We start from the raw sequence: 13004 nt of genomic DNA, 5'->3' as shown, positions 1-13004 counted from the left end.
TTTTTTTCCTCATTTTGTTGAGCCTGTGATTTTCAGCAAAAGTAGGCGAGACACTGGGTTCCGCGGAACCCTTACAAATTTTTCTTAAAATGTTTGTTGACATGGTTGATGGAAAAGGTATGAAGAAAAATCATATATAAAAATGTGCACAACGAAAACAATCAATTTGAGAGTTTGATTCGATTACAATTGTCGTCATCATAAATGCAGATATTCATTTTTTTATAAGAGATGAATTATTTGTTACAATAACAGTGGTTATTTCAAAACTGGAAACGATGCAAAAGGTTATATAGGCGTTATTACAAAGCTGACTATATCAGGATGATACACAAATAATGTGGTTTACTATGTATTTTATTCTATTAAACGAAATACTAAAAAGGAAGTCTGTTCTGTAATAGTTCAGTCTTTTTGTTTAACAAATTTGTTTGATAAATGTTAATTTGTTGTATTGCCAAATTCGTCTACTATTACTGTATAATTATGTTATCAGAACTCCTATGCAATTTGTTTTTTCTAGCATTTACTTGAAGATTTTACGCTATATATATGTAGCAAGGCAACTCAATGTCAGCAGGTGCAAGCTGAAAACAAACTCGTATATGCTAAATATCAAAACATTTTCACAACATGTTAAATAATTACAATTAAATGTATAGGCATTTCTGAATATGTTACAAAATACTTTTATTTTCAACGTTACGCTTCTTTTTTAGCTCACCTGGCCCGAAGGGCCAAGTGAGCTTTTCTCATCACTTGGCGTCCGGCGTCCGTCGTCGTCTGTCGTCGTCCGTCGTCGTCCGTCGTCGTCCTGCGTCCGTCGTCGTTAACTTTTACAAAAATCTTCTCCTCTGAAACTGCTGGGCCAAATTAATCCAAACTTGGCCATAATCATCATTGGGGTATCTAGTTTAAAAATTGTGTCCGGTGACCCCGCCAACCAACCAAGATGGCCGCCACGGCTAAATATAGAACATAGGGGTAAAATGCAGTTTTTGGCTTATAACTCAAAAACCAAAGCATTTTGAGCAAATCTGACGTAGGTATAAATGTTCATCAGGTCAAGATCTAACTGCCCTGAAATTTTCAGATGAATCGGACAACCTGTTGTTGGGTTGCTGCCCCTGAATTGGTAATTTTAGGGAAATTTTGCTGTTTTTTGTTATTATCTTGAATATTATTATAGATAGAGATAAACTGTAAACAGCAATAATGTTCAGCAAAGTAAAATCTACAAATAAGTCAACATAACCAAAATGGTCAGTTGACCACTTTAGGAGTTATTGTCCTTTATAGTCAATTTTTAACCATTTTTCGTAAATCTTGGTAATCTTTTACAAAAATCTTCTCCTCTGAAACTACCAGGCCAAATTTAAACAAACTTGGCCGCAATCATCATTGGGGTATCTAGTTTAAAAATTGTGTGGCGTGACCCAGCCAACCAACAAAGATGGCTGCCATGGCTAAAAATAGAACATAGGGGTAAAATGGCAGTTTTTTGCTTATAACTCAAAAACCAAAGCATTTAGAGCAAATCTAACAGGGAATAAAATTGTTAATCAGGTCAAGATCTATTTGCCATGAAATTTTCAGATGGATTGGACAAACTGCTGTTAGGTTGCTGCCCCTAAAGTAGTCATTTTAAGGAAATTTTGCCGTTTTTTGTTATTATCTTGAATATTATTATAGATAGAGATAAACTGTAAAGGGAAACAATGTACAGCAAAGTAACACCTAAAAATAAGTCAACATGACCTAAATGGTCAATTGACCCCATAAGGAGTTATTGCCCTTTATAGTCAGTTTTTAACAATTTTCATAAAATTTGTAAATTTTAACTAACATTTTCCACTGAAGCTCTTAGGCCAAGTTCAATATAGATAGAATGATTGTAAGCAGCAATAATGTTCAGTAAAGTAAGATATACAAACACATCACCATCACCAAAACACAATTTTGTCATGAATTCAAATGCGTCCTTTGTTTAATATTCACATAGACCAAGGTGAGCGACACAGGCTCTTTGGAGCCTCTAGTTTTGGTTTGCGATTGGTTTGATAAACGTTACGCCACGCCAAAATTTATACCAGGAAATACATATCAATTATGGATGTCATTTAGACAACTTAACAAACAAGTTATTTATATTAAACAGAAAGTATTTGAGTAAGCATGGGTCATGCATTACTTAATTATCAAAAAGAAACATGCATAAACAAGACAATATAAAGGATGGCAGAAAAACGACTAGTGAAGACAATCCTTATATTATGACCATAATCAGAATGCCACACAGCAGTTTACACACTTGTAAATGCCAAGCTTCGTTATCTCCACTGCACCATAAATCATTTCAATATTGCAGCAAACAGAATTTCCCTTTATACATTTATACAAATTGAATTCCTCATCATACGGTATACGCTATACTGTTAATTATACTCCAATCAAGTCCTAAAAATATTAACATCAAATTGTATTGATTGCTCGTTCTGTAGCATCATTTCATTTAATATGAAATCAATTTGAATTGTTTCGTATATTTCAGCATTACCTGAAATAACTGTAGCAAAGAAGCGAGTAGAAATACTTAAAAATGGGGAAAGCATCGAATTATCTTGTAACATATCATCAAGATATAAACCTACTTCTATTAAGTGGTTCAAAGGTGCAGATGAACTAATCAATAATAGGATGAAATATGAATTACCGGGCAACAATTCAAACATACTTATTATTCATGACGTCAAGATAAGTGATAGTGGCACTTACACATGTAGAGTAGAAACTGGAAAAGGACGAAATGAAAGTGAAGGAATAACGGTAATCTACTGTAAGTAATAATACATTATCAATGACCAATTCTTGGTATATGCATTTTTTTCAAAAGTACACGCTTGTGTGTTGTTGGAGAATGTTTAAACAAAATATTCATGTGAAAATGTTGTTAAAAAAACAAGCAATCAATTTAAAATTCTGATATAATTACAATTGCAGGCATAATAAAAAAAAATATCTATTAAATTAAATACGAACAGTCAAATCTTTTTTTGTGAACATTCATTTTTTTGGTAGGTATGGGGTAAAGGTAATTTTTTTGTATTATCAAAATCTTCTACTATTATATGAATAGATAATCAGCACTCCCATGCATTTGGTTTGTTCTAACATTTATTTGAAGATTGAGGAGATAACTGTAGTTTTTCAAGCTTGGTCTACGTAAAAGTAGATTTTACTGTCGCAAATTGCATTGACCTAGCGACGCGTAGCAATGGAAAATGAATGGACATTCGTGACATTAAAATCAAGTATTAAGAAGGCCAAGCTTGAAATACAATAAGATTATGAATATTGTAATGATTCATGTTAAAAACAAATTCCATTTGATAAACATTTTAGCTTAGAAGTGCCATAAATGAAACACTACACAGAGCTGTTTCATAGTTTTTAGCATGTAAGCAATTTGACATCATATATCTACTCTTCATTTAAAACATAAACACTGGAGATATCTATATTTTTCGTATTCTTCAGAATGGTTTTAATATTGACAAAGAAGAAGATTTTTAATATATATTTCTATATATATGAACAAGTCTAAATTAAAAACAACGTTCAAACCTATGATTGCATTGTATAAAAACTGCAATGTTTATACGAGTGCAGTAAATCAAAGTTCGTTGTAGAGAGATCTTTAAACAGCACCATTAACATTTTCCAAAAAAGACTAAAAAGTAAAAAAGTATATTGTTACAGGCGGGAGAGTAGGGGTCGAGTGTACTTTTAATTCCGTATGATTGGTTATTGATAGTGTTCCGTTACTTTGTCTTGTTTTGAGTGTAGTTTGTTGACTCCAGCATAATCATATATAAATGAAGAATCCAGCGTAAAAGAGTGACTTTTATTCTTGTCCAGTAGGCATGTATATCTCAATAAATAACGCATGCAAATATCAGCAATAACATAGTATAACCATAAATTGTAATAGTAAGATGCTGGCCTTCCGAACCCCAGATAAAACTTATAAATACAGATTTACAAGACTTTATCCTATCAATACAATAATGAGAGAATGAAATATACGTATTTCATTAAACTATGATATAAGAAAGTTGTCAACGTGGTGGGACATCGTATCTTTACATCTTTAATAATTTGTGTAATTTGTCAAAAACTGCTATGAGAAATTGTAAACATTGAACTGGTTCCTCATCTTGTCTTAATATGAAGCCACTTCCTGTTGAAGACCTGCTTAAGCGGGAGTATTTATAAAAGCGATATTTGGTTCCTAGACGTCCTTATGTGGGCTTTTAGTTAAATATTCCAAAAGATGTAAAAAGATAACCAAAGGCTTGAAATGCTATCGCATAGCTTAAGGTGAAATAGCTGTATATCGAAATGCATCCTGTACCTAAATAGCTTGCTTGACTTTAAGGGTTTGTTTGGTTTATTGTACTGCTCTGCTTGATAGCCAGATACGATATGCCAAAGTGCTAGTGCGACGCCGTATTTATACTTGACGGTGAAATACATCCGCGACTCACAGAACTGAAAATCTACTATAACTTTGAAATAATAAGGAAAACTCTGGCTCATGTCCCAAAATGTCGTTATAAATACATAAAATCGCGAAAGTTTGCCTTTAATTCCAATAAATAAGTGACATAATAAATATAAACCTTAAAATTCCATACTCGTGGCCTTATCACCTACGTTACTATATGACGTCATTGAAATCACAAAATAGTTCCTTAACGGCGCTACACAAAAACGTACTTAACGTAATTATATCCTATTATTAAATATCCTACACCGTAAAAGGAAGGCCAGCAAGTAATTTAATCATATCTTAATAATACTTTTATGTATTATTATAACTTTATAAAGAAGTACCGTTACCCGGAAGTGACCATTCGTTGAAATGGCAACTTCCAATATACGTAAACAAGCACTCGCCACGATGAAATTTAAGGGAAAACTACCCAAAAGATGTGTCAAATAACACTGAGACTGAATGAATAGGTAACGACAAACATGTTTTATAAACCCATTATCCCCTGAAAGTGTGAATTTAATGTAGACCCGTGAAAATCGTGATCGAAGTGCCTGTTCACTGACAGTTGAATTTTACCGCTATGTCAACTTGATAAGTTGATAGACGTTATGTTAAATGTTATGTTATCTGATAAAATTGGTACTTATTATAAACATATGCAATTTGATCTCCCCAAATTGAGATTGCCAAAGTTGTCTTAGTGTATGAAAATCATCTAAGACCATTATTTTTCAGGTTTCAGATATTGATCCCAATAAAATTTAGAAATATAAAATGTGTTGTTTCTTTGAGATTATTATCAATGCCCATTTATAACACTTTCCCCACCCAATAAAAAAAGAATTCTCCCGAATTCTCTTTTGTATTCTACACATGATAAAATATATGCAATGAACTCAAAGCATTAAAACACAAAAGAACAATAACAATAAAATTTGACAATTCTAAGTCTCTCTTGATCGGTTCTTCTTGGTGATGGTCGTTGTCATCTTAGATAGTAAATAAAAGTGTATACAGTTAATGCGATTTATCCTTCTTAACATCTTCTGACAATCTCAGAGGTACATTACATAATAATTTAACTAAGTCATTTTGTGGTTTTGATCGGGTTGCGGCTTCCAGCATATCTATTATTTCCAAAGCTTCAATTCCTTCCAGTTTACCAAGACAGATATCCTTCAACAAGTGGTAATTGGCCAAACGAGCCTTTATAATCAAGTCTTTTCCAGGTTGATTAGGTAACGCAGTACCTGGCAAGGCAAGCATGGCATACTTGTCAAGTACGTCTCTCTCTTCCTTGACGGTGTCGACTCCATGTTCCCTTGCCAAGGTCATGGCAGCGAACCTCCAGGCTGTCAGCTTCTGATCCGCTGTCAATTTCCTCCATTCCTTGGGCGGCCAGAACATTGGTGTTGGTTTACTCGACACCTCCATCCTTTCTCCGTCCCATTGTCTCCTCCCTGGTGGAAATAGGGGCATCCCTCCTGCCTTAAATAGCTTCTCCGCCCTCTCCCTGAGTGATATATTGGTAGTTTCTTCTTCGTCAGTGTCAATATCAAACACTTCCTTATGGCTCACCATTATAATTCGTTTATCTGACCTCTCTGATGTTGCCTTGTCTTCCTCCTCCTCTTCCTCCTCGTCCTCACTCAGCATTGGTAAATATGTATCATTCTCTTTGTTGTCTAGTTTCTTAAGAGGGCTGTCTTGAATTGGTACTGGCTTGCTTGGTTTTTTCTTTTCTGCTGTTGGTAGGACATCTGCAACTTTTTCTGATGGTTCCTGTGTCGTTGAGATGTTTTTAGCTGTTTCTGGTTGTTCCTTTTCTTCTAATATAACTTCTAGGTTGTCTACTTCTCCAATAGAGTCCATGATCTCGTACTCGGGCTCTTCTCCAATATCGGATCTACTACTTTCTTCCCTGGTTGTTTCCTCTGCCTTCTTCCTGGACTTAGTTTCAAACGTCACCTTTCCCCTAAAGAGCTTCCTGACATGTCTCTCACCAATTCCCAACGCCTTGGTTACCTGATTCAAGGTGTGCTTTGACTCAGACAACTTAAGTTCTGTTCCAAAACTTTGTGGTGGCTCATGGTCTGTCTTTGCAATGCTCATTCTCCTAACCAAATTGTCCTTTGCCCTGGAGTCCTCCATGACCCAATGTACCATTTCTACCTTGAACCATATTTCTGCTGACGACTCCTTCATTCTAAGAAAGCCTATGTTCCCCTTAGATGATAGGTCAATCCTGGCCACTGCTAGTTCAGGAAGGTCCACTAGAGGTCTGGACGGACTGTATTTCCGTTTCCTAGAGCTGGTGGGCTGCTCACTTGTAACATAATGACCCAGTGCTTTCTTCCATCCTTCTTCCCATGACTTCTTATGTTTGTCTGATCCCTCCTTCTTGGTGGCTTCCACCCATCCCAACAGTGCTGCCCTGGTCCTGATGGCAATGGTGCTCGTCCATTCTGAAGGCTTTATAATTCTAACATAATCATCTGGCCGCTTGGCTAACCAAAATCCATTTGGCTCTGTAAAGAAAACACCCTCCAGGAGGTCTATGGTTAGATCATTGTGTTTTCTCTTACTGTGCTTGTTGAGCTCCGACATCCTGCCAAACGTCCTCTCACTATCTACACACCATGGACAAACAACTCTGCACACCGAATGCTCGGAGATGGCATGGCTCTTCAGGTCCTTTTTCTTTTCATAGGTTTCCGGGCATAACCAGCATTTTGTTGATACCACTGAACTCATTCTGAAATACAAGGAATACTGCCATTAATTCCCTGTATTGTTTATTCAATAAGTTAAAATTCTCCCCCCGTCCCGTTCTATAAATGTGATCATGGAAGGCCAGCATCCGTAGGCAAGTAAACTCAAATCAAACCATGCAAATAACACCAACGAAACAACTCCAAAAATATCTATAACTGTTCATATCCCAAAAATAAACTCGACTACTAGGCTCCTCCTTAGTCAGTCAGGATCCCTTTCCTATATCTCAATGATTTGACTAGTGGTTGGCCGGACCACCCCCAAATCGCTCACTGACAGATCTGTCATTAAAATATATACTGCAGTATATCCCAAAATAAAAGTATGAACAGGTACAGAATGCTGAGGACCTTTAATATTCCTCCAACATTTAGTGAACTGGCTTATCCAATTGCTGGTCGTTATTTGCTTCCTCTAAATCCATCATTCTTCGAAATCTGCTTGCCCACGATGGTACATTCCTCCCTTAATACAGTGCTAAACGATCCACATGATATACAGTCGACGGCTGCATCAAGCTTCTCTTTACTCGGTAAGTAACATTTTCTATTCTCTTGTCAATTATAAATGGTCCTTTCCATTTAAGTGTGAGTTTTGAGCATATTCCCTTTTTTATTATGGTAGCCTCCTATGTGTTTGTCTTATCGGATGTGCAGTTCCTGTATTTATCCTATGTTGTACTCTATTAGTCCTCCCTAAATCATCCGCTGATTTTGCAAAAACGTCTGAGTATTTCTGAAGAAGTTCCTTCAGGTATTGCTTTTCTTTTTCCTGTAAATGTACATTACTTCTGTTAAATAAGTCCTCAATATGTGATGGTAGCTTGTCTGAACTGGTCCCTTCTGTTCCCATGTAATTGCATACTCCTACCGCTGGCATTTCGTAGTACGACTCACATACACCTATCTGTTCCTTAGCATGTACAGTAATTGGTTCTTCCCGAAAGTTAATTAATTGTACTCTAATGTCTTCCTGGTGTGGATCTAAAATTCCCCTAGTGATTTTATGTTCTGTTTCCTTTTTCTGAGTTTTATCAACGTATCCCAGTGGTTCTAAGTGTTCTGCATTTTCTATTATTACTGGAATGAGCATTTTAGATTTTCCCGGCAAAGTGACTGTCTCCTTTACAATGACTCTACATGTTGCATTTGCTTCTCCTCCTATCCAGCAACGTATATCTGTATCCTTTGTAGATAAAATCTGTCTCTTATAATCAATTTTGTCTATTTGATCAAATAGAAAATCCTGCCCCAAGATCGCATCTTGTTTGATATCACAGACCAGAAATTCAGTGTTAAAATCTGCTGTCCCTAAAGTGAGTTTTTGTTTAAGTGTCCCGTATGAGCATAAAGGATTGCCATTTACATCAAAAAGATTATATGTGCTTGGTTCTTGTATTGCGTTTTTCAGTACATCAGCTAACTGACAGTGTATGTAAATTTTATAATTTAATATAGAGGTGGTTGATCCATTGTCTATTAATATTGTCAAAGGTAAGTTTTGTAGGTATCCTTTTGTATAAAATCCGTTATCCCAAATACCACATGTATTTTCCATTTGTCCTATCCTAATATTGTGACTTAATTCCTGTGACCGTAAATTTCCCACTGGTTCCCGGTCTAACGAGCCACCTGGGAACTGAAGTTTCCCTGGTTGATACTTTGTGAGTTTCTGTTATCCTGGTCCTTGGAGCCTTGCTGTCCTCCAGTATTGTCATGTCTTGCATTTGCCTGTTTGTATCGGAGATAAAATGGACAATATCTACATAAGTGACTTGTGCTTTCACAAATGAAGCATTTAGCTTGCCTGTTATTTGTATTTCCCCATTGAGGCCTTCTGTTACTATTATTTTGCCAAGAGTTGCTATAATTCTGTTTTGTTCCTTCAAGCTGTGAAATCCTCCTTGTTAGTCCATTAATGCTATCGTGAAATTGGTTTTCCGAAGGTTCCTGTGAAAAATTAGATGCTTCTCCTAAATGTGTATCTGTTGTCATTCTGACACTGCCTTTCTTCTTTTCTGAGCCATCTCCTATTATAGCTTCATATCTTTCTATTACCTCTACAGCTCCTGTAACAGTTCTACATCCCTGGTTAGTGCATTGATATTTTACTTCAGGTGTAACGCTTTTGTACAGCTGGTTAAGTGCCAATACTTCCTGAGCCCTTGCATCAAGATCAATATAAGCTCTCTGAGCCATCTGGCGCAGATCGTCCGCCAACGCCGCTATTGCTTCTCCTGGGTTCCTTTTTCTCATTTCAAGACGAGAAAGCCATCTGTTTTGTTGCCTTGTACTCCCAAATCGTAATCCTAATCTCTGAGTCAAAATACCGTAATCCCGTTTTTCCGTCTGTTCTAAACTAATGTAAAATGTCCTTGCTGGTCCCCTTAATGCTGCTGCTAGCGCTAATACTTTGTCTGCGTCCCGCCATCTCCCAAGTTCGGCACACACCTCAAAGTGTGAGATATATTCCTCCCAATCCTCTCCTCCATCATATGGTTCCGGTCTAATAGAGACTGTGTGTGGGTTGTTGTATCGGAATCCGTCAGTATTTATCCCCCTTTGTCCTCTTTGTCCAGACATGCCATTTTCTCTATTTACGTCTCCCGCCCCATGTGCATATACATTTGCTCTGTGTTCTTCTAAAGTTTCATTTGCGTCCGCAAATTCGGTATTTCTCTCATGCCTTGCTTCTTTTTCTCTCTCTTTCGATCTAAATCTGATTTCCAGATCTGGCGACTTGGCCATGTTGAGACTTAGACTGATTTTAATCTAAACATATATAACGTACAATAATTATTGTAATAAATTTATTTCAATTTCCACCACGTTAAGATCGATCTTTATCGTAGACGTTGACATATTATATTGGTATACTAGTAGATAGTTGAATTAAAAAATAAATTTGAGGTTCGCATCCTGGATGCCACTTTGGACTGTGACATCCCACTTCTGACACCAGTTTGTTACAGGCGGGCGAGTAGGGGTCGAGTGTACTTTTAATTCCGTATGATTGCTTATTGATAGTGTTCCGTTACTTTGTCTTGTTTTGAGTGTAGTTTGTTGACTCCAGCATAATCATATATAAATGAAGAATCCAGCGTAAAAGAGTGACTTTTATTCTTGTCCAGTAGGCATGTATATCTCAATAAATAACGCATGCAAATATCAGCAATAACATAGTATAACCATAAATTGTAATAGTAAGATGCTGGCCTTCCGAACCCCAGATAAAACTTATAAATACAGATTTACAAGACTTTTTCCTATCAATACAATAATGAGAGAATGAAATATACGTATTTCATTAAACTATGATATAAGAAAGTTGTCAACGTGGTGGGACATCGTATCTTTACATCTTTAATAATTTGTGTAATTTGCCAAAAACTGCTATGAGAAATTGTAAACATTGAACTGGTTCCTCATCTTGTCTTAATATGAAGCCACTTCCTGTTGAAGACCTGCTTAAGCGGGAATATTTATAAAAGCGATATTTGGTTCCTAGACGTCCTTATGTGGGCTTTTAGTTAAATATTCCAAAAGATGTAAAAAGATAACCAAAGGCTTGAAATGCTATCGCATAGCTTAAGGTGAAATAGCTGTATATCGAAATGCATCCTGTACCTAAATAGCTTGCTTGACTTTAAGGGTTTGTTTGGTTTATTGTACTGCTCTGCTTGATAGCCAGATACGATATGCCAAAGTGCTAGTGCGACGCCGTATTTATACTTGACGGTGAAATACATCCGCGACTCACAGAACTGAAAATCTACTATAACTTTGAAATAATAAGGAAAACTCTGGCTCATGTCCCAAAATGTCGTTATAAATACATAAAATCGCGAAAGTTTGCCTTTAATTCCAATAAATAAGTGACATAATAAATATAAACCTTAAAATTCCATACTCGTGGCCTTATCACCTACGTTACTATATGACGTCATTGAAATCACAAAATAGTTCCTTAACGGCGCTACACAAAAACGTACTTAACGTAATTATATCCTATTATTAAATATCCTACACCGTAAAAGGAAGGCCAGCAACTTCCAATATACGTAAACAAGCACTCGCCACGATGGAATTTAAGGGAAAACTACCCAAAAGATGTGTCAAATAACACTGAGACTGAATGAATAGGTAACGACAAACATGTTTTATAAACCCATTTTCCCCTGAAAGTGTGAATTTAATGTAGACCCGTGAAAATCGTGATCGAAGTGCCTGTTCACTGACAGTTGAATTTTACCGCTATGTCAACTTGATAAGTTGATAGACGTTATGTTAAATGTTATGTTATCTGATAAAATTGGTACTTATTATAAACATATGCAATTTGATCTCCCCAAATTGAGATTGCCAAAGTTGTCTTAGTGTATGAAAATCATCTAAGACCATTATTTTTCAGGTTTCAGATATTGATCCCAATAAAATTTAGAAATATAAAATGTGTTGTTTCTTTGAGATTATTATCAATGCCCATTTATAACAATATTTTAACAAACCGCATTTGACAACCAGAACTAACAATTGATGTTCTTTAACCCTGCGTTTAACGATCGTTCTAGGTCACTAGCACACCGTGTAACAAATTTATCTTACCGGCAATCTTTACATGTGATAGATTGACTAGCGGCCTATCAAAGTGATCCAGTCTTCAATGCTTAGTATTAAGATCCTACTTTCATTTGTCTATACAGAAAACAAATGCTAGTAGTAACAACTATTATATTTAGCTTTTAATTTGTTTTATGAATTTATTTATTTCGTTCATTACATGTATCAATTTCTTCGTCTATCAAATCCTTAAAATTTCTTTTTGTTTTGAAAGAGAAGTAACTCAGTTATGCCAACAATAACAAATTTTTAGCTTTATGTGTTATGAGCTTATTTAACCATTTCATCATCAATCTCTTCATCTGTTGAATCCTTTCAGATTTTTCCTCAACACTGTGGGTTTTTTTTTATAAAGGGTTGTGCCATGTTTTTGTTTTGAAAGGGACGTAACTCCTTACTAACACCATATGGTTGCTAACCCTATATGGTAACTTACCACGTATTTTTTTAGCACCTTATAAGGAATATATATATAGTCACCACGTGTAGTTCTTTAACCAATCATATCCTCATAAATCTATAGGAGGTAAGATAGAGATGTTATAAGAAGGACAAGTGTTAAAAAAAATATAGAAAATATAAATTTAGATAGTTTACTGATAACAACAACACAACCACGGACAAATGATGTAGGAATAAGAATCGGAAAACCTCGGCCCTGTTTTGTGTTAATTGTTAAAAATCGACAAACTTCCAAATCAGGCGGATGTTAAGGAGGTAGAACTAGGTTAAGGGAAACAACTCTTAAAATCATCAACCATTTTCATATTTATATTCTAAGCTTCTAGGTTACATAGATTATTTCCAATCTGTTTCAGGTAAATGCTTAAAAACATTGATGATTAATGATATTTAAAACGCATAACTGATTTAAAGAGTTATCTCCCTGAACCAAGGTCTACCCCCTTAATTTTAAGCTTTTACACCTTCTTTTTGTATTATCACACGTTGATATGGAATGGGTGCGACTTATTAAAGGCTAGTCAAAATTAACAAATTCAGGGTGTCCAACGATTTAAAAGAATAATATAAGAAATTTGCATAAAGTATAA

At 35.7% G+C, this 13004-nt stretch overlaps 1 protein-coding gene across 1 annotated transcript in view; it reads left to right on the top strand.

The window, feature by feature from the left end:
* The window catches only part of LOC134695359 (uncharacterized), a 42162-nt gene that overhangs the window by 3976 nt on the left and 25182 nt on the right, over positions 1-13004 (top strand). Inside the window, exon 4 of the mRNA XM_063556587.1 lies at positions 2552-2836. Within this exon, the coding sequence (XP_063412657.1) occupies positions 2552-2836 (285 nt within the window). The remainder of the gene's footprint in view (positions 1-2551; positions 2837-13004) is intronic.

The sequence above is a fragment of the Mytilus trossulus genome, chromosome 13 (genome assembly GCF_036588685.1).
Source record: "Mytilus trossulus isolate FHL-02 chromosome 13, PNRI_Mtr1.1.1.hap1, whole genome shotgun sequence".
NCBI classification, from domain to species: domain Eukaryota; kingdom Metazoa; phylum Mollusca; class Bivalvia; order Mytilida; family Mytilidae; genus Mytilus; species Mytilus trossulus.
Note: the sequence above shows the minus strand (reverse complement) of the source record. Positions and strands in the feature narration are given on the sequence as shown.